This window comes from Rattus norvegicus, chromosome 17 (genome assembly GCF_021556685.1).
Source record: "Rattus norvegicus strain SHRSP/BbbUtx chromosome 17, alternate assembly SHRSP_T2T, whole genome shotgun sequence".
Classification (NCBI taxonomy): domain Eukaryota; kingdom Metazoa; phylum Chordata; class Mammalia; order Rodentia; family Muridae; genus Rattus; species Rattus norvegicus.
The window spans coordinates 85,829,978-85,852,466 of NC_141550.1; the positions used below are offsets into that span (position 1 = coordinate 85,829,978).

General features: G+C 36.8%; 1 protein-coding gene across 1 annotated transcript in view; it reads left to right on the forward strand.

The window, feature by feature from the left end:
* Malrd1 (MAM and LDL receptor class A domain containing 1) overlaps positions 1-22,489 on the forward strand; it is a 724,504-nt gene that overhangs the window by 624,653 nt on the left and 77,362 nt on the right. The window contains 2 exon segments of the mRNA NM_001287618.3: positions 6,527-6,652; positions 15,302-15,368. Coding sequence (NP_001274547.3) covers positions 6,527-6,652; positions 15,302-15,368 — 193 coding nt within the window.

Here is a 22,489-nt window from a genome sequence, read left to right on the forward strand (position 1 = left end):
CATATTAATGCAAATAATATGGTGTTCATGCTGATCTTTCTTGTGAGTCCTTTTATTGGTTGCTCTTCTCTTTGGTCCTGTTACATGTCTGGAATACATGTGAGAATCTGTCAAACCATGACCTAATACACCATTTTGCTAGAAAGATTCTGTCGTATTCCAAACCATGAATTAGGAGCCATAGCAATCTATACTTCCCTACTTGCCCTGCTCTGCTGAGTTTTAGAGTTCCTAAAAAGATACATCAAAGTCAGGACCGGTCAGTCAGCACTTCTCAAAATGTAACTTATTTCTATAAATACCATTTCCTTCATATCTGATTTAATTAATACAACCATACACATTATCTTTTGAAACACCTTAGTTAAATTCTTTTAAAAAAGTAATAGAGAAATACATTCATTGCACAAGAACAAAGACAACTCACAGTCTGTTAAAAGCAAATTGATAGGTTGTGTGTGTGTGTGTGTGTGTGTGTGTGTGTGTGTGTGTGAGAGAGAGAGAGAGAGAGAGAGAGAGAGAGAGAGAGAGAGAGAGAGGGAGAGGGAGAGAGAGAGAGAGATCTGGAATACAGATCACTAAATATGGATCTTACACAGATTTTTGTCAACTATGCTATACTATATTCCCTTCTGGAAGTACAATCAATGAAGAAAAATTATTTGAGATGATTAATCTAATTTAGTTTTGAGAGTTTTTAATCAAATTTTAATGTGAACTTGGACATGATAAATGGTGTTTTCAGCATATGTATGTCCATAGCCCAAGCACGCTCGCTCTGAAAAATCGCGGCAGTACTTTGTATTGAGAAACCCTTTCTAAGGTGCTGAAGTATCGGCTCACACCAATATCTTTTATTGAATTTCCAGTAATTGTAAGATACTCTACTTAGCACGTACAGTAAGGAGCAGAGAGAAAATTTTATTATAAATGAGAAGGCAGAGCTGAAATGGAAAGAAAATAATAACACTGTAGCTCAAAAGAATAAAAACGGAATATATGACAAGCCTTAGTCAACAAAGCATTACTATCAGTAACATACACAAAAGCAGAATTGGACATACAGTGCTTTCTAGAACATAATCCAGTCTCAAAGACAGAAAAGCAACTTAAGAGGAAGAGACAAGAAGATGATGAATTCTTGGCTACACTGATCTGTTTAGATAGATTTTCTCAAAAACATAATTCTTTCTGTGTGAATATGTCTAAACGAGTGAAATCTTAAAACATGTTTAAATTATGGTACTTACGAAAGGATCATTTAGCTGAGTGGGTATAAAATGTATAGATCAAAAATCATTAAGTGAAATGATAGTTCAGATGAGCTAAAAATGAGAAAGTCTTGAATCCTATGCTGAGATGGGTAGCTGAATATCTGTTGGAAAGAAGGAGTGATTTTTTCCAAAAGGTTACATCATTATATCATATACAATAGTAAATAAATTATACTCCAAGCCAAACAAAATAGAAAACAGAAATTTTCTACTTTCAGAAAGAGGCAGATATGATTGTGTATGAATATATCTGTATATTTATTTAATGTATGAATATTTACACACAGTATTTTTAAGTACATTTTTTAGTTTCTGTGGCTTTTTTTTCTTTTTTTCTTTTTTCCGGAGCTGGGGACCGAACCCAGGGCCTTGCGCTCTACCACTGAGCTAAATCCCCAACCCAGTTTCTGTGGCTTATATATGCTCTCACACTATAGTTAATGAATATTCATAAACATCCTTTAGAAGTAGGCAAAAATAGTGAGCGTAGCTAGTGTAGTATTAATTGGCATTCATAAAGCAAAGAATATTGTACTGAATGTAGAAAATGACATTACATTGATTTTCTATAACAATAAATGTTCATGCAGTGAAGAAACACTCCAAAATCAGTCCAAATAAGACCATGAAGTTTTCAGAAAATTTCAGATTCTAAATGTCTCATGAGCATTGTTTATCTTCTGCCATATTCTTTTTCAAGCATCATGCTTTAATGTATGTGGGCATACTTATGCCAATCTATCATCTTAGAGCTTGATAGGCCTACTACCGCAACCCTAAATAACATAAATTACCTCGTACATGCAACTAACTGGCTAGATGTTGCTTTAGAAAATAAGCAGTATATGAATGGTTCATCAGAATGATTTTTCTGAAAGAAAAAAATTTTAATTGGCTATAATTGCATAAACACAAAAAGAACTAGGGACCTGGGTCAGTAGAGGAATGTATGCTTAATTTATGGGACTTGGTGGGTTCGGACGAGTGTGCTAGTAGGAAGAAAGGAGAGAGGCAGAGTAGAGCAACTCAGTGTCTCTCTTTTAAACAGCATTTTATTACCTCTTTGAGAATTTCTTATAGTGTATTTTGAACATGTTCACTGTCTTCCCCAACTCCCTCTCTAACATAACTCCCTCTCTAAAATAATAATTTATTGTATGTGCATTGTGTAGATGACCATATTCATTTTATACAATATTTCCATAATTTTATACAATATCTCTATAACTTAGTTACCAGTATTTTAAGGTAGAATAAACCAATCATGACTATTATAAGAGCTGACTTATTATAAGAGATGACTAATCTGAAGGCTACCACTGACAAGTAAAAATACGGATATTATAGCTGATAACTTATAGGCAGTAATGAAATATATTGATAAAGGATGATCCTTGGAAAGATTCATTTTACATCACCAAAAGTGCCACTCTCATGAGACCCATCAGTGACTAGTAAGAAATATGTCAATTCGCTGTGTTCCAGTCTGCCCCTTACATCTCTGTCTAGCATGGGTGGGTCATATATACATATAACAAACTTTTTAAAGTTGTATCCCAAGGTATGGCTGAGTTTGGCACAATGGGAAGAAAACATGAGTCTAACAGGATTGATCATCTCTCCTTATCCAAATGCTCCATTGTTTTTAGTGGGTTTTTTTATTATCGTTTCTTTTTTCAGTTATTACATAGTGCCCATTAAAATGGTAATTTTAAAAGGTCTATAGTTTCTCTCTACTCCCAGCTAGCTCCCAAATAAATGACACTGAGACGACTAGATTTATCCAATCAAATTTATTGCACAATACCTGGGCACTCATTGATCTGTTGTAATCCTCTAATCTGGCTATCTTCCAGTCAAAACACACAAAGTACTTGAATTTTATTGTGGGTCTGGCTTGCTGAGCTTCAGATGTGTTTTCTCATGATGTTTCTTCTTGCCATTCTTCTTGCCATCCTCATTGCTGAATTCTTATTCTTTCCTCTCTCTCTATCCCCTGGCTTGTAGAAGTCTCACTCTATTCTCTCTTCTGCCTAGACATTGGCTGACCAGCTTCTGTTGGCATGGCAGAGACAAAAATAGCAAGCATTATTTACACAAACTCGGAACAGGAACTATTCGGAATAAGCATTAGAGAGACATGTCTGGATTGCTACAAGATATGAGGGCAGAGAAACCAGCATTTGAAAAACAGAAGGATAATATTTGCACAGCCCACAAAATAGTGTCCCTGTAGTCTATACCTATTTATGGACTATAGCATGACATTCCAACACAGCTACACAGCATGCAATGATCAAGTTGGATATCTGGCAAGTCTGTCACTTGGGTTACAAAGCACTTATTAGTACTGAGAACATTCACACTCTGCTCGTTCTGAAATAATCATGCCACCCATTGTCATTCTTAGTTATCCTGCCATGCTATCAAGGACTAGTCATTCTTCCTATTCCTCAGCTCACCAACACGTTCTCAGCATCCTCTCCCTCCCTCACCGTCTTCTCCCCCAACCCTTACACATAATGCATTCTTTAACTCCAATTTCAGGTAACTGTTCTGTAAACTCAAACCCCTTGGCCAGCCCCACTGACAGTAACTTTCATAGCTTTTTATGCAAGTCGTTTATCTGAGAGACAGCTCTATATCACTATCTTGTCACAGCATGGTGTATCAGTAGACCACCTATTTTGAAGGGAGGTAAGTAATATTGATTGAGGGAACAAATGCTGATATCAGGAAAGCTTCAAGAAATATATATTGTTCTCAGATGTGTGCCAACAGGAGAATCTTTTTGTTTTAGTTTTATCATTCTGTATAATTAAAGTAAGGTCAAGAGAGACACCAAGGCACACTCCTACAATCCTAGCACTCAAGGATCTGATCCTGAAAGACCAAAAGTTATAGCTTAGCCGAGGCTCCAAAGCAAGACAAAGATAAACTGTGCTTGTTTTCCCATTAGGTTTTAAGGGAAAACATGATTCTTCAAAAATACATACTACTTCAGTTAACCAAAAAGTTAATTTTCACTGACATGGTAGTACTCTATATGAATTATTTTAAAATATTGGTCTCATCATTAATTCATGGGAACAGTCTGATAGCTAGCTCGATTTTGCTATAGAAAAGGGCCTTCAAATATCAATTACTATTGATATTCCCACCTAAAATTGCAAACACCTTAGAGTCCTCATTCTTAGACTATTTCAACTTCTGCAAAGCACTCAAACTAAATAGCCCAGTCCATCTGTTTTGCATTCCACCTCAATGCCAGCTTTTATGGAAGAAGTTTTTTACTGATCTCCTTGTACCTTTTTGCTTGTTTCTCAAGATGATTGTCTTTTATAGTCCTGCTTTCTTACCCTCAGAAAGTGTTCTATGACAGGTAGGAATCTCTGTTTTATACTTCAGAGCATCCTAATAAGGTTCAACAAACATTCTTTCCATGATGATCGAGGGTTTTGTGAGCAAAGTACATTTAACCTATCCATGTGCTCGAAAGTTGGGCCAAACTCACTTTAGAAGCCCCAACAAGGAAGTTCTCTGCTTCTATCAGAACGAAACCAATGACAAATACAGAGGCGGATGCTTGCAGTCAATCTGAGCACTGAGTACAGGGCCTCCCCAATGCAGGAGTCAGAGAAAGGACTGAAGGAAGGAGCTGGAGGGGTTTGCAACCCCGTAGAAAGAACAATATCAACCCATCAGACACACACACACACACACCCCGTGGTCCCTGGCACTAAACCATCAACCAAAGAGTACACATGGGATGACCCATGGCTCCAGCCACATGTGTAGTAGAGGATGGCCTAGTCAAGCATCAATGGTAGGAGAAGCCCTTGGTCCTGTGAAAGCTCGATGCACCATTGTAGGGTGATGCCAGGGTGGGAAGGAGGGAGTGAGTAAGTGGGTGGGTGGGTGGTGAGCACCCTCATAGAAGCAGGGGGAGGGAGATGGGATAGGGCGTTTCCAGAGAAGAAACCATGACAAGTGATAACATTTGAAATATCAATAGAGAAAATAGCCAATAAAAGAAAAGAAAAAAATGAAACCAATGCACTAGAGGCCCATGGGTGCTACATACTAAGTTTCAGTAAACATTTATGGTCTAATAGACACACAGTGACCACTCACAGTTTTAAAACCTTTGAGAAAGATTTCAGTATTTGTCATCTTGAAAAGTCCAGAAGAAGACACGTTATCCCTCATCCTGACCCTCTCTTTCTCCTTCCCTTTCTCCTCTCCCTCCCACCTTCCTTCTCATGAGGATATTAATAACATTTGATAAGGTTCTTAACCTGATGTCTACACTGAACTCTAATTCATTTCTTTAAATCTCTATGAAGAAATAGAGTCCCATTAAGAATTAAGTTCTCACCCTTGGTTGTGGGCTCACATAAGACCGAGTCCCTGCGAATCAGTATTTGATAAATGATTCCATCAATATTTTCTTCTTGAAGGTCCTTGTTAATTTAAGTTGTCTTTAAAGATCTGTTTTCTCATTACATGGGTCCTACCTACTTTGTCGCACAACAGCTGTGGTTACCTGTACGTTATGAGCACAAGATCCAGCCAATCAAAACTGTGGCATAGATACCGCGGATGATCTCTCTGCCCCTCCCATAACTGAGAAGCTACTGTTAGGTGAAAGTTGCTGAAAGAGAGAGAATCACTCTGAGGATGTGGACACTGAGAAGATTCTCACACTCTTCTGGAAACCCGACTTCCATACGGGCATCACTAGCTAGTTTTTAAAATGACAGGAAGTTGGGAAGGACGTGTGTCAAATGGAATATGGGGACAGTTGGACAGGACATGTGGGAGAATATAATTATATTTCACGCTAGGCATATATGAAAATTTCAAGAAAAATATCTTTAAATTATTTTATTTTATTCGTATGGGTGTACCCATGACCTTTTTTTGTATGTACTTTGCCTCCAAGTATGTGTGTGTGCTACTTTTGTGCCTGGTACCTACAGAACCCAGAAAAGGGCATCAGATTCCATAGAATTGGAGTTAAAAGTAGTTCTGAACTGTCACAAAGTTGCTAGGAATAAAATCTAGGTCCTCTGGAAGAGAAGCTAGTGCTCTTAACTGCTGAACATGGAATAAAAGAAATCCAGAGAATTCTTCAAAACTATGTATCTGTTTATAAAAAGAGTATGACGACTGTCATTTCCTTATGAGACACTCATTCAAAAACAAATTTACTCAATATCATTGCTCATCTTCTTCATCATTTTTTTCAGCCAATCAGAGCTGCCCCAGTGGAGCCTTGGTATGCAACTCTTCCGGCCGCTGTATCCCAGCTCACCAGCGCTGTGACGGTACCGTCCACTGCGACGACTTCCAAGTCGATGAGTCCAGCTGCTCAGGTACGCCTTTTCCTTTCAACATTGCCTTGCAATACAAACTATTAACTAGATCTGAGGTGATAAAATATTAAAGGTGGATTTCCTAAATTATAGGCATGGGTTTATAGTGAGGGTTTGGAGTCAGAAAGAATGTTGATATCCTACATTATTTAGAGGTTTATAAATGAGTAATGAATTCTTTATTATTCTATAAAGTGTTCACCAAATAATGAAAGCTAGAAAGCAGGCAGAAGGTCCAGTTAATAAAGTGCTATTCGTGCAGTCATAAGAAACTGAGTTCAGATCCCGAGCGTCCAGGTAAGAAAACTAGGCATGGTAGCTAGATGTAATTCTGATATTGGGATGACAGAAACAGAGTGAACATTGGAATTTTGAATCAGTGAACTGTGGTTTCCATGAGATCCTATCTGAAAAAAAATTAGGTTGGAGAGAGACAAAGGAAAACAGCCAACATTAATATTTGGTCTCTACACATATATGTACACACCCCCCATACACACACACACACACACACACACACACACACACACACGACACATGATGCAAACACCATTCATACTGCATAACACAAAGAAAAACAACATACGATTTTAATTTGATATAATTTGTGGTCCTTAATATCTAATAACCTATAAATATTGGTTGTATTCTGGGAAAGACTACAATATAATGTTACTGTCTTTATGAAGTGTCCTCCTTTTTCCTACTTTTTGATGAGAATATTATATGATTTAATGTTGTAATTTTCCATAAAGACACCAAATCTTAGGTTGCTTTTGAAATATTTTTTATTTTTTGACCTTGGAGAATTCATAAAGCATAAGAACTGATAATGTACATCAGTTGTCCTATGTATAACAACTGCTCTAAAAATCCTATGATATATTAGATAAAATCCCATGGCATAGCCCATTGCTGTCTTCTCTCCGGAGTAATTGAATTTTTATTTCATGCAGGGGGTTCATAAAATATCAGAGAGTTAGAGGCAATAGAATTCTGTCAAAACTAAAAGATGATATAAATCAGCAATAGGAGATATATCTGATCATATATCTTATTACGTTGGAAATATTTTATGTCATGTGTAGGTAAGAATATATTTTATATATTTAAAGATACACTTGGAATTATGAAATGTGTGAGTCAAGCATGATTCAATTGTAGTTCACAGAAGGCTCATTTATTAAATTCATATTTTATGAGTATATTAGGATATGAATAAGTAATCAATCTAATTTCACAAAATATACAGAGATATTCTACAAAAGCATTGTTTCCCATTATGTCATTACTAAGTGACTTAGACCTCAGTTAAGTGACCCTAAAGGAAGACCTGTTACTCTATTGAAAGAAAGTAAGGGAGACTCTGGAAATAGAGATGAATGAATATTCAAGTCTCATCCCTCAGGAGCTGGGGAAGAAAGATGTAGAGTTAGAGTCCTGCCTGAGCTGTATACAGTGAAACTGGCAATAAATACATGGAAAAAGAAACCGACAAAGTGGTAGCAATGCACCTCTGTTCTTTAAAACTTGGCACTTTGCTTACGTCTATGTGAAGGTGAGATTTTCTTGAGGACATCCATTTATGAGCACCAATCAAACTATGCTATGATTTACTGCTTGCTCTGACATGATGTGCCATTAATAATAAGGTCAAAGGAACAAAAGATTTGCCATACATATACTGAGTAATAAGCACTCTCTCTACTCCAGTCAAGTACCCATCACTCACAATCTGCTTAAAAAGTTCAGCTCACACTGACCTAGCTTTTGGGATGGAGTGATACAAAGAGCTAGTGAAGCCATTGTCATAGAAAAATCCATAATATTTCTTCTTTATTTATATTTTATATACTTTTGGATCATCTATCAAATATGATAAAGTTAATATTTGTGCTTGTAAGAATGTCTTCAAGACAGATAATGATACATATCTGACAATGTACACCATATATTTCTATTTTCCAAACCTCAGCTTCTTTTATGGTCAGCCTTGCATAGAGTTTTGAGGGGTGCTATCATTGCAGTGGCCTCACAGCAGATGGTGAGCATCTGGCCTTGCACACCTCAGGTTTTAAGTTGGTCATTAGGAAGAACAAATCCAGACACAGTGCAACTATTTCAATGAATTTTGTCAGTCCCCCGAGTTGAATTAGAAGGTCATAGTAATTTCAAGTTGTGATTGCTTATATGACAGAAAAAAAATGTCATCAAGAATTCCTGGAACTGAAATTAAACTGAAAGTGATTCTTCTAGTCATGTGCCTTGATAGCAGTTTGTAAAGTTTGTGCTAAAGTAAGACTATAATTATGGTGGTATTTTACTACAAAGAGAATTAGAAAATGACATCAAAATACAAAATTGTAGGATGAGACATTGAAGGTCTAATGTGTGATGATGACATAGCTTTATAAAGTCTCAGATGGTTTTAAACAAAAACAAAGCCCTAACAATTTCCTGCAAGGATCTTGGAACTACTCCAAGTCTCAGAGGCATAAGAATCCTTCCTATGGCCCTTGTTGTGGCATCTCAAGTTGTAGAAAACAGGTTCAGATAAAATACAGTATTTTCATAAAAGAATGGAAATCTGAGTTCAGATCTAGAGCACTGGTGTAAAAATAAATCCAGGTATGGTGGTGCTTGCTTTTCATCCCATTGCTGAAGAAAAACACCCATTTTTCTGGGACTAGCTAATGAGATAGTTAAACAGATTATGGCAAAATGTAGGTCCCAGAGGAATATCCCATCATGCTAAAGCTAATATGAGTAGTGCCTCCTGAGAAATACAAGGTTACTATCTATATAGTTTCTTCAAAGTCATACACACATAAACCATCACACAAATACCCACGCATGCATGCATACACTTTGTGTGTATATGAAAGAGTATCTATCATTGGGGACGTGACATAGCAGGCTGTATAAGTTTTAGGATCCATACATCACTTTAAACCGTACATAGATTATTGTGCATATGTTTCATATATTCCTAGTGCAGAGAGCCCACATTTTGGAACTGAAGTAAATAATCAAACATTTGACATTTTCAGAAAAGCAGCTCCGTACATTAACTGAGCAAGCTTTAGTTAGTTTGTCATTCTTCACTAATGACAGAGAAGTTTGAATAGTCCCACTGAGCTTCCATTTCCACATAACGTTCTGAGGTTCGAGAAAAACAACATGTGTCAAACTGTTTAGATTGTACTCGGCTCACAGCAGGCCCTCAGACACTGGTGCTGGTGCTTGTAACAGTAGGAGACAGGACGAGGAGAACCTGGAGATGCAGTGGATATTAGTGTAGCCATTCAAAGCCTGGCTCCAATTCAGAGATGAGTGAAAACAAATATTTAATACCGAATATGAAAAACTTGTTAATATAGAAAAATTTTAAATATAATTTCACCTTCCCAACTGCCATATATCCATTTGTATCTACATATATCTATATCTATATCTATCTATATCTATCTATCTATCTATCTATCTATCTATCTATCTTCATCTCTCTATAGATAATGGATTGATGGATCATTTTAAATGAAAAATATGCACTTAAGTCCCAAACTCACATAAGTCATAAGTATCTAATACCAAGTAACACAGAGGGGAAATTAGAGCTTTTGTGGCTATCTGTCCTCCCAGAAAAATTCAATATAACATGCCACATTCAAACCTCGATTTTATTCAGAGAAAAGAATAGGTACCTAATTGTACATTTAAGGGTAAAAGTTGTACTTCTGTGTGTGTGCTTGCCTTTGTCTAAAGTAATAAACTATCATGAGAAGAAATGTGAATTCCTCCGCAAATATTGTATGACAATGAGTTATGTTGGCCTCCGGACACAGGATCATAATAATGAAGGTCAGGGGGTCAGGCCAATGAAAGGTCACTATGCTACAGAACAATGGGCCTTATTCTCATAGTAATGTGCTATCATGGATCCTTCCATTATGTTCTTAAAATAATGGACCTCTTCATTTGTAACAAACCATATTCATCTCTTCTCCACTTCATTTAGTGTTCATAATTTCTCAGAGAAGATTAAAATGAAAATCGTCTTAATTTCCATTAATGAACTTCTATCAATGTATAACATCTTCACAGAAATAATCCACAACTCTGTCAAAATGCCAGCATTGAGGCTAGGAACAGGACAGGTCATTCTGCGAAGTACTTTCTTTGAAAGCCCAAGGAGAGGAAATTGACCAATAGATAGATAGATAGATAGATAGATAGATAGATAGATAGATAGATAGATAGATAGACAGACAGATAATACATACGTACATACATACATACATACATACATACATACATACATACATATATACATACATACATGAAATAAAAGTCTACCATGCTGGTCCACTTCTATTCTAAGTCCTAAGGCGTCAGAGACTGGTCGATGTCTGGTTGGTGATCTGTAGGCTAGTTAGAGGCACTGCCAGAAGCAAACAATTAAACAAGAAACAAGAAAATAAAGACAACAAAAGCATGGATGATGGTAATGTGGAAAAACATCTGAGCCTATCCTTTGACCTCCACATTCATGCACACGTACACACGTACACACATACACATAAACATGCACAAAGAAACACAAATACACTACTACGATCATCACCAGTGGCAGAATGCCACTTGCTCTAATCAGCTTCTAGGTTCTTTCCCCAGTACTCTGTTGGATTCAAAGAAACACATCCCAATGTCTCCATAGCATCACACTGATGAGCAGCTCCATTCATCATGACCACAGCGAATAGTAATGTCTCCAGACACTAATATGAGGAAGTTGGCAATGCTTGCGGTATACATTGTGAAGCCTTAGAGCATCACACTTTCATGCTTGTATTTTTGTTTTTGTTTTCTGTTATGTTATTGTTTGCTTGTTTTTATTTTGTGCATTTGGTTGGTTTGACTTTCTGCAATAAAACAAAACCATTATTTGATAAATGTTAAACTGCACTTAGGAGAAATAAGCATGAAATATTTTCATCTACTTGTGTCTCATGATTATTGGGCTCCTTTTCTTAGAGTATCTAATTTCTGGAAGGAAATTTTAAGTCTGTTCTGATTAAGGAGGAACAAGGATTTACTCTCATTGCCAACTCTGTAACCTCTAGTTACTTAAATAAAACCATGGGAGGCCAAGATGGGAAGGACACTACTGGAAAAGCAAATTGTTGAAATAGTTTGAAACCCCAAATGACACTTGACAGTAGATACAAAACACATGCTATTTTCAGACTCCCCTGCCTCCCCCAGCCTTTCCTTTCCTAATGTTATTGGAATGTTCTGGGACTGGCTAGACAATCATTCTCAAAGAACCTTTCCTCCAGTATCCCACTTTAATCAAACAGTGTCTGCATAACATTTCTTTTTCTTCATAAATATTTTTTCCTTCTCCCAAGTTAAGCTCTCAATCTCTCTCTGTGTCTCTGTGTCTGTGTCTGTGTCTCTGTGTCTGTGTGTCTGTCTGTCTGTCTGTCTGTCTGTCTCTCTCTCTCTCTCTCTCTCTCTCTCTCTCTCTCAAGCTTGGCTAACTCCTATTGGTTTGCCTCCTTCGACCTATATCAGTGACCTAAAGTGATTTGATAAAAAAGAAATGGCGGCTGAGTCTAAAGGAAAGCTTTCAATTCATGACTGACCCACATTTCAAAGGGGTCACACAGCTGCAGATTTCCATGCTTTGGAGATTCAGAGAGTGCTTCCCTTTGCATGTCCCTTAACCACCCCAAGACAACATCATCTTTCCCTGTGTAATTTTTCTTCCCCATCAACCATTCAACTATGTGAATGAAGCCACAGGTTAGCCAGTGGCCCAGCTAGAAATGGGAACAGTATTCTCTACTCCTCCAAATAATCATGAAACTGGTTCAACTTCAGAACCTTAGTCTATTATGAATTCTTGCAATTCTCATCCCTCTGTCCCAGTCTTAGTCTATTCCTTTAGGGAACAACCATCACTTTGCCAATTATTTTTTTATTGGATTTTTTTTAAATTTACATTTCAACTGTTTTCCCCTTTCCTGGTTTCCCATCCATAACTCCCCTCCCCTCTCCCTGCGTCTATGAGTGTGTTCTCCCACCTACCCAACCCTTCCCACATCCCTGCCCTGACATTCCCCTACACTGGGTCATGGAGCCTTGTCAGGACCAAGGGCTTCTCCTCCCATTGGTGCCCAAGAAGGCCATCCTCTGCTACATATGCAGCTGGAGCTTGGGTCCCTCCATGTATACTCATTGGTTGACGGTCTAGTCCCTGAGAGCTCTGGTTGGTTGGTGTTGTTGTTCTTGTGGTATTGCAAACCACTTTAGTTCCTTCAACCCTTTCTCTAACTCCTCCAGTGGGGACCCCAATCTCAGTTCAATGGTTGGCTGCTAGCATTTGCCTCTGTATCTGTCATGCTCTGGCTGAGCCTCTCAGGAGACAGCTATATCAGGCTCCTTTCAGCATGCATTTCTTTTTATTGGAAATATTGTCTGGGTTTGGTGGCTGTCTATATATGGGCTGGATCCCCAGATGGGGCAGTCTCTTTATGGCCTTTCCTTCAGTCTCTGCTCCAAACGTTGTTTCCGTATTTGCTCCTATGAATATTTTTGTTCCCCCTTCTAAGAAGGACTGAAGCATCCACACTTTGGTCGTCTGTCCTTCTTCTTGAACTTCATGTGGTCTGTGGATTGTATCTTGGACCTTGGTAATCCAAGCTTTTGGGCTAATATCCATTTATCAGTGAGTGCATACTATGTGGTTTTTTTGGGTTTTGTTTTTGTTTTTATTTGTTGTTTTTTGTTTTTGTGACTGGGTTACCTCACTCAGGATATTTTCTAGTTCCATCCATTTGCCTACGAATTTCATAAACTCGTTGTTTTTGATAGCTGAGTAATATTCCATTGTGTAGATGTACCACATTTTCTGTATCCATTCCTCTTTTGAAGGGCATCGGTGTTCTTTCCAGCTTCTGGCTACTATAAATAAGGCTGCTATGGACATAGTGGAGCATGTGTCTTTGTTGTATGTTGGAGCATCTTTTGGTATATGCCCAGAAGTGGTATAGCTGGGTGCTCAGGTAGTACTATGTCCAATCTTTGCCAACTATTACAAAGGACTCTTAACAAGATATGCTTTATTCTTCATTTCCTCTTTACTGGACAGAGTGTTTCCTTCCTACACATGGAACATGCCGGGTTCTTTCTTTAAGTCCTGGCTTCCATGAGCCTACATATTCTGAGCTCCTCTCTATCTCACTCTCATATTACCACAAATCCAGCCAGGATGAATGTCCTCCATATTGAATTCATTTAAGCCTAGCAGTGTCTATGCTTTTAGCACACATCGTGTGATGGCCAGCATAAGTGGATTCTGACTCTAAAGTACAGAGCATATGGGGATTTTGCTAACATTGCATCCTTATTGTTCTTATGAGTTTTCTGTGTCCATCTAAGATGCTACAGTGCATAGAAGGTATTTGGTGTTTCACTTGTAGAATGTATTTGGTGTTTCACTTACTCTTTTGCCTGTTCAGTAAGCCTGGCTTCATGCCTGCATAATTTTATGATGTCACCACTTAGAAGGCAAACACTGTGATAATGTATTCTCAAACATCCTCAACACAACTTTAGAAGAATTCTGTTTTTACTTCCGTTTAGTAGTAAGGAGACACACAAAGATATTTACAACCTTCTCAATATTAGTTGAGCTAAGATTCCAACTCAGATGACTGGTTCTAGAAATAAAAGCCTCATCAAGTGCATTAACTTGCTAGTATCATTACTCATGACATTCCCAAGGTCTAGCTCAGTGTGAGATCTTTAACAGGTGGTCAGAATAAAATTAGTGTTTGGTTATATTAAAACTTAAATATGATAGAAGTTTAGATCAAAAACCCAAGCCTGGTGGAATGGAATATTAAAAAAAAGTGGCGTAGTGGAAAGAATAGCTATAATAATAATAATAATAATAATAATAATAATAATAATAATAATAATAATAATAAAATATAAGAGAAGCAAGCTTTGGGGAAAAGAAATGTTGGCCAGACTTGATGCATCAGGGAAACAGTGTCAGTAAGTATACTACAGAACGTGCTTCTACAGTAGAAAATAGGTGAAAAGCAGACCATGTTAGAAAATAAATACCCTTTCTAATAGTAAAATAGGGAGTAATGCCCACAATGACAGAGAAGTGCCTGGGGTGAATGAGATAATGGGAACTGTGTTGACATAGCTCATAGACACAGTCAGGGCATATGTATACACAGAAATGCCAGACTATCCGTGCAGAACATTAATCTGACATCATTCAGAGACTTCTTTGGCACATAAAGGATGGTTCAGTAAACACAAACTTCTAGTGTGGTCAAAAACATGTCTTACAGACATCTCAGAGATAAATAGATTGTACCTAATCTAGGGGGAAATATCTTCTTTGACCGTAGGTCACTCGGATGCACAAGAGAGCAAGAACCATCTAAAATACCAGGGAGCCCTGCTCTGATTGGAAGAAAGAAATGTGCACATGAAGAGTTTCTAGCTTTTAGTAACCTAGAATCTTGTTATCCTCAGAAATAAAGTTTAATGCAGTAGCTAATTCTAATATGTCCTCCTTCCTTACAAGAATGTTTATAATTAACTGTGCTTCTTTTTTAGAGTGTCCAATACATTATTGCAGAAATGGTGGCACTTGTGTAATAGAGAATTTTGGTCCCATGTGTAGGTAAGAATTAATTGTTTTTAACATTTAAATCAGTTTGCATGCTTATTTGTCTCAAGGCTTGAAATAATAGAGCATAAACCAGTATATGACTTGCCAGGTAAAAAATGCTGGATTATGAAAATAGTACACAACTTTCTGCATGTGCAAGACTTGAAAACATTAATATTATTTCAAGAAATATTGAGTGTTTGATGCAATTTTACATGCTTACAACATTTTCCAGCATTTGGGATGAAGCATTTAAAAATATGTATTACCTGCATTTGATGTTGATTTGTTTCCAACAGATTTTTCTTTGTGCTTTTGAGTCTCACTCTGTAGCCCAAGCCGATCTTGACCTTGCCATAGTCCTCCTGCCTCATGTTTCCTAAGTTTACAGGTATGAGCTCAAAAGAAGTTTTTCTGATACAGATGTCTAATTCCATATGACTTTTGCTGTTGCTACTAAGAGATTCAGTGAGTTTAGCCTAATGTCTGCAATTCTATTATCATTTTATTTCAAATTGCATATTTGACTCTCCTAATAAGAAAGAATAAAATTAATTCATAAGCAAGGCTATCTTCTGACTTGCCGATGGATGTTTGTAAGAAGAATAAAGGTACAGATAAGGAATACATTTGCATACTCATTGCAAAAATAAACAAAAACAGGTCTTGTGAGTTCTTTTGGGAATTGCTTGTATTGCATATCAAAGAATTTTTTTTTATTTTTTTCTGCATCCTGCAGGGAATTGTGCAAAAAGTTTCATAAACTCCAAAGAATATGATGCATATTGCATTATATTTATATTTATGACATTTTACTCTAGCAAAGCACTGGATATATTACTTTGCTCATTGCAAAACCTATTTGAAGACTGATATTCAAATTATAATGAAACACATAAATATCTAGAAAACACTCAACAACAGCTATTTAAATTCTTAAAAATTTTTGGGTAACACTCATATCTTTGAATAGGTTGTTCCTTTCTGTCTCCTGGAGGAGATTATGGAGGCCTACCCTCCATTTCAGACCTATTGGCTACTGAGGGGGTCTAGGTTACTGTCTTTAGCTGGGTACCCATTAGTAATCTTTTCAGGTTCCTGTAGACACTTTCAAACCCATGGTAACAAAGATGATCATGGTATCATGTAAAGTCTCTAACGACAACAAAAGTCATGAATGTGGGAAAGGCGTTTTGGTGAGCTGGGTGGTGAAAGAGTGGGAGGGAGATTGTGGAGTGATTATGAGGATGCTCACTATACGTCCACAACATTGTCAAAGAACAATGTCAACAAACTCTTCAAACCAAACAAAAGGAAAGCCAATCGGCAGCTTGGAGAGTAAAGGTGCTTTGTACCTAGGACTAAAAACCTGAGTGTGAGCAGAGTGGATTTTGTTAATTTCCCAAATAATCAGTAAAATCATTATGTTGGATTAAAACAAAAAGAATATAAACTCAAACTTGCACCCTGGGATCCACATGGTGAAAGGAAAGAGCTGACTCTCTGAATTAGTCCTCCGACCTCCATATGCTGCAGTAACATGTGTGAACCTGAACAGAGGCTTGTGCACGCCATATCTAATATCTATATCTATCTATATAGCATAAAAATAAAAACGATTAAATAAAATTAATAATAAGCTTTATTGTTTCTTTATTTAGATGTGGCTTTAACATTGATAAAACAATTTCAAGAGAGTTTTCTTAAAGTGCTTTGTCTTTTAAATCCATTATATTGATATCACATCTCAGGATTATACTTTTCCTCATATTATTTAGCATGGAAGTTTACCATAAAATATTAGTTGATCCAGAGATGGTATGCATTCTAGTCATTGCTAAAATCTCCTCCCTCCCCCCAAAAGAGAGAAGGCTGCCATATGCTGTTTATTGAACATCACCTAAGTGGATGGAGCTTTTGAATGTCAACTGTTTACAGTAAAGCAGTTTGCACTGCTGTCCTCTTCAACCCTGGCTTTCGATAGTCTCAGCTGAACAAGCAAAGAGCTTTGCATTCCTGGCAACCTCCTCAAGTACTTAAATAAACTTTAGCAATTGGAATCCAGATGGAGAAGCACTAAATTTATTTCTCTCCAATGCAAAGCTCAAAAGTGGGGGACAAGCTATGATGGAAGACAGACAGACAGATGGGATTTCAGGAAGGGAACTGATGGAGCAAAGTTTAAGCGCGCTGCAAAGGAAGTCCAAGAAGTATATTAACACATTGCTGGTGAATCAAAAACTATGTTCATAGAAAATAACTCTTAAAAACAATGATTATGAGCAAATTTCTTATAATTTACTGTTATCTGCTTTTTTAATAATAATTTTATCTTTTACATTATATTTTAATCATATCATATTGTAATAATGTGGTCTGTATATGTTTTGTGTATATGCCATAAATATACCTGATCTATGGAAGATTATGCCTGATCTAAGGAAGAAAAGTTTCTGATAGTAAGTCATTTAAGTACACCAAGAACATCAGTCCATCCCAGAGAGCAGGTACCACGAACAAGTGAGCAAGTTAAGTATAGGAATATGGAGGGATACGGAAGAGAGCTAGGAGTCAGAATCTAATGAAATTGCTTGGCAAACACCAACAAGAAAGAGTACATTCAAATCTGTCGGCAATTATGATAACTATAAATATTATAGTCAATTAAAACACAGACTATGTCAAAGAATGATACACACATACACACATATATAATTTTATCTAGTTTATATATTAAACGAGAAACATGCCAAGAAGAAAACTGAAAAATCAGGGAAAACATAAATGAAAACAATATATATATATAATTATATATATACTATTTAACTATAAATAATTATAGATGTATGACTATATAACTACACAAATTAATGCTAAAAATGCTTAAACAGGCAAAAGCTTTTATCTAACAAATACAACAATACTAAAATATGCAAGACAAAAATTCTTAAATACTCAAAATACTTCACTAAAGAAACAAATCCTGAATATACACTTGTTGAGGTTTGGCTTTTACTGTGTTTAATGTGCGTTCCTAAGACCTACAGCCTACATGTAGCCCCTTTGATCCTGTCCCCCAGTTAACTCTGATCGGTAAATTAAGATGCCCATATCCAAAAGCTTAGCAGAAGAGACATAGGTGGGGTTTTGCAGGCTTCGGGGGAGAAGACCATGAGAAGAAGAATGTGTAGGAGATGATGAAGGAGAAGTTGGCATGGGTTAGTTGAGTTGTAATAATATTCTCCTGAGAGCTAGCTGATTGGAGTTAAGAGAAGCCCAAATGAAATCTAATAAAAAGTAAGTAAAAACTCAAGGTTATAGATAGAAAAATGGACTTTAACAACATAGAGGGTGGGCAAATACCCAACTCTTGTGTTGGTTAAGACTTAATATAAAGACTATAAATGTATCTTTCACCCAAGAACTTAATAACCAGGAGGGGTTATAATTGCAGACCAGGATTTAAGTATTTTCTAAAAACATACACAGCAAATCCATTCCTATAATTTTACACTTTTTTATTACCTTGTCACAGCAAAAACTCACAGATAGTGTGTAGATGGGTCAGCAGGTGAGAGCTGTGTGCAATCCTGAAGGCCTGAGTCCAATCACAGAAGAGAATCCACACCATAGTGTTTTCCTCTGACCTCCACATGCATTCTGACAATACTCCCACCACACATCTCACATACACACACATACACACACACACACACACACACACACACACACGTGCCCACACACACACACACATACATGCACACACATACACACATGCACACGCACAAATGGTAACTAGATTTTATAATGATAAATGGCAACACCATGACTCCCCTTTTATCATCTTTAAAAACTGGCAGTGTATGAGGGTAGATCATGTTTTTCCATTGATAGAAAAGATCATAACTTCATCATCTTTTCATGATCCATACACAACACCTACCAGATGTGGCCACAGCTCTATTGAAGAATGTGCTAACCAAAGAATAAATGAAGCAATGAGTGAATGAATGAATTTCATTTATGCAAATCAGCCATCTATAATTTCACAGAAAATATCATTATGCTAAAGTATGTTCTCAAATGTACTGGGAGAGGAACTCATATGTCATCATAAACCCAATTAGCAATCACAAATGAAATTCTGGGGAATTTCTAAGACAGTAGAAAAAACATAATGAAAAGCACATGATGTGTTTGTTATGTGATCAGAAATTACTGCTTTGTTCCAATGACAGAAGAGGGTGCTCTTAAACTAGAAATATCATTCAACCTCAGCTGCCTGGCCCTCACCACAGTGACAACACAAATTTCATTTCCACAAAGCCACTGTTTTAAACATCGTCCCTTTTCTTCCTTTACCCATATTTTATTGTAAAAAATAAGAGGGAGCAGAAAGAATGAAATAAAAACAGACTACTCTATTTCCAGAGAGAATGGATCCTTCCCACTTTAGCCTAGTCAAAGTCTATGTATAAAAATAAACAACAAAATATTAAGAATCGATTGAAAAAAATGAAATTCTTCGTATCAGCTGAATTGTTAGAACTTTGCCAAAAAATAAATTTAAAAAAGAAAGAAAAATGATCCATTTCTCAAGTAGATATATGTTTAAATGAAAAAACATTATGAACTTGGGGATAGGAGGCAATGAGTCAGGAGCAAATGATATAAAGTTAAGAAAATAGAGAAAGAAGCAGAGGGGGCAATAAAAAAAAGTTTGCATCCTTGAAGTCCCTGCAGAGAAAGCAGAACATGCACAACTAGTGGTTAAAAACTTATCACCGGCCCTTTGCGGCAAGATTGAAAGCCAAAGGATCTCTAGGGAATCTCGGTGGCTTCGTCTGTTGGTGGAAATGCAAGTCTTGGCTAGAGAACCAAGAGCTCTGATATCAAGAGCAAGCAATGAGGGTTTGCTCCAGAGGAGAGCAATGTTATGTCCCTCTCTTTGTTCTCGTCAGTGGTTCAGTGATCTGATGATGCTTCAATGATAAAGATCGGTCTTCCTCGCTCAGTCCTCTAATTCAAGCACTCTTATAGATACACCCAGTTGTTTGTTTTGACAAGCCAATTATCTAGGAATCCCTTAACCCTGCATATTGATGTCAGACTGAAGTCCATTGTTTTTCATGTTAACTAAAATTTCATATTTAAAAGTGCTACACATTCATTTACATTTTAAGGAACCAATTCTATTTATAGAAGTTTTCTCTTGGTAACCTCTAAAATAGCATTGCCCGAAGGATTATTCATCGAAGCCTTATTATAACTTAAAAACATCATGGATGCATGAGATGACATAAATGACTGCCCCTAGAACATAAGCTAGACCTAGTAGTGTAAAGTGGGGCTGGGAAGTGATTGAAGATCATTGACTGGTGTAGGGAAGAGCTGAGCCAAGGCAATCTAAAGAGACATGAAAAAATGCCTAAGAGTCATAAGAATTATTATGCAATTGTCTGTTCTCCCTCAAATAATAAAAATAATAATCTAGAGAGTGTATTATTGTGAAAATTGCATGTAAGTAGCACTTAAGAGTTTTTGACCTGTCTATGGAATAATGATATAAGCTTTACAAATGCCTATAGGATAGATAAAATTGTATCTAATTTGCTTGTTAGAAATTTGAGACAGTGGCACTATAGGAGGACTGTTTCTGCTGCTAAGAGGAATTGCTGACCTTGCAGTAGACCTAGGCTAAATTCCCAGGACCCATAGGCATGTGGTATAAAACACGCAGGCAGATAAAACACACACACACACACACACACACACACACACACACACACACATTAAATCTTTAAAACTGATATGGTGCATTAAATAAATTTCCCTGAGACAAAAACAAACAAGCAACCATTGGCGTCAATGTCACTATTATTTTTCTTTAAGCCTAGGTCTTTGAAGCAGAATCTATGACTGTAGGGTTTGAAATGTGTGGTGCCTTGCCTCTTTGGAGTTTGAGTCTGTGGCCTCTAATTCTAGAACTGCAAGGTCCTGTGAGCGTCGACTTTTATCCAGTTTCTAAGATAAGCCAGGACTTATTGTTTTCAATCGTGTGCTGCTTTGAAAATAAAGAGCACTTCCATTGCTGGAGGCCTGTATGTGACGTTATTAGTTAAGAACATTGCCAAGCTTGTTCTAGCTCCATGCTGGCCATGCTAATCAGTTTGTGAATTGTCTGTCTACTATCATCTTAATTATCTCCATAGTAACACAGTACATTTCTTTACAAGTTGACATACAAAGCCAGTCCAAAAAAAAAAAAAACCAGAAGACCATTTCTTTGGTTGTTATTTTTGGAAACTCAGTGTACACGTGCTTAAAGATTAAATATGTAACCATAGTTACAGGAAAGCGCTGAACATGGAAACAACTGGATTCTCAAGAGGTCAACTTGGAAAAGCCAACACTTAGACACTTTTAAGTAAGCTTGGAGGCCATGTAGTCGAACATTTTTTCCCAAATCCAATAATTGCAAAAGATGGCATTATAGAGAGATGAAAATTACTAATTCGCCAAAAGTGGGAGTCAAAGATGCCCTTCTCTTTAAACTTGCTTGTACTTTTATCTCAAAACTTGGAAAATGTCATGACTCTCATTAAAAATATATTCTGGAATACATTCACAGAAGGGTTGAAAGTGTTATCATCATGAATGTGTTATCCCTGTTAGGTAATGTACACATTAAATAGGTGGATTTAATCACCTGACAATGTACACCTACATAAAAATATCACAGTCAACACATCAAAAGCATAAAATCTTATCTTTTAACTTAAAGATTAATGCTTTAATAAAAATATTTTTTGCAAAATTATAATAAATGAATATCTGTCAGGCATATTGAATATCATAATTCACTCAAGAGATTCTACCCATAATGGTATGCAGAAAAGAAATAGGTATGCAGAAAATATACAGACAAAAAGAAAAGCCACAAATATTTTGCAGATATTGATAGTCTATACAAATTAAAAGAATGAGAAAAGAGTGTGGTATGGTAGCTAGACACAAAATAAATAAGCCTGTGGCCTGTGTTGGAGATTGGTTCTAATGCTTTGATTCAATAAGAAATCTGTGTGTCCAAACGCTAAAGGTCCTTGTCCTCAGTTGTTTTTTTTTGATCAATC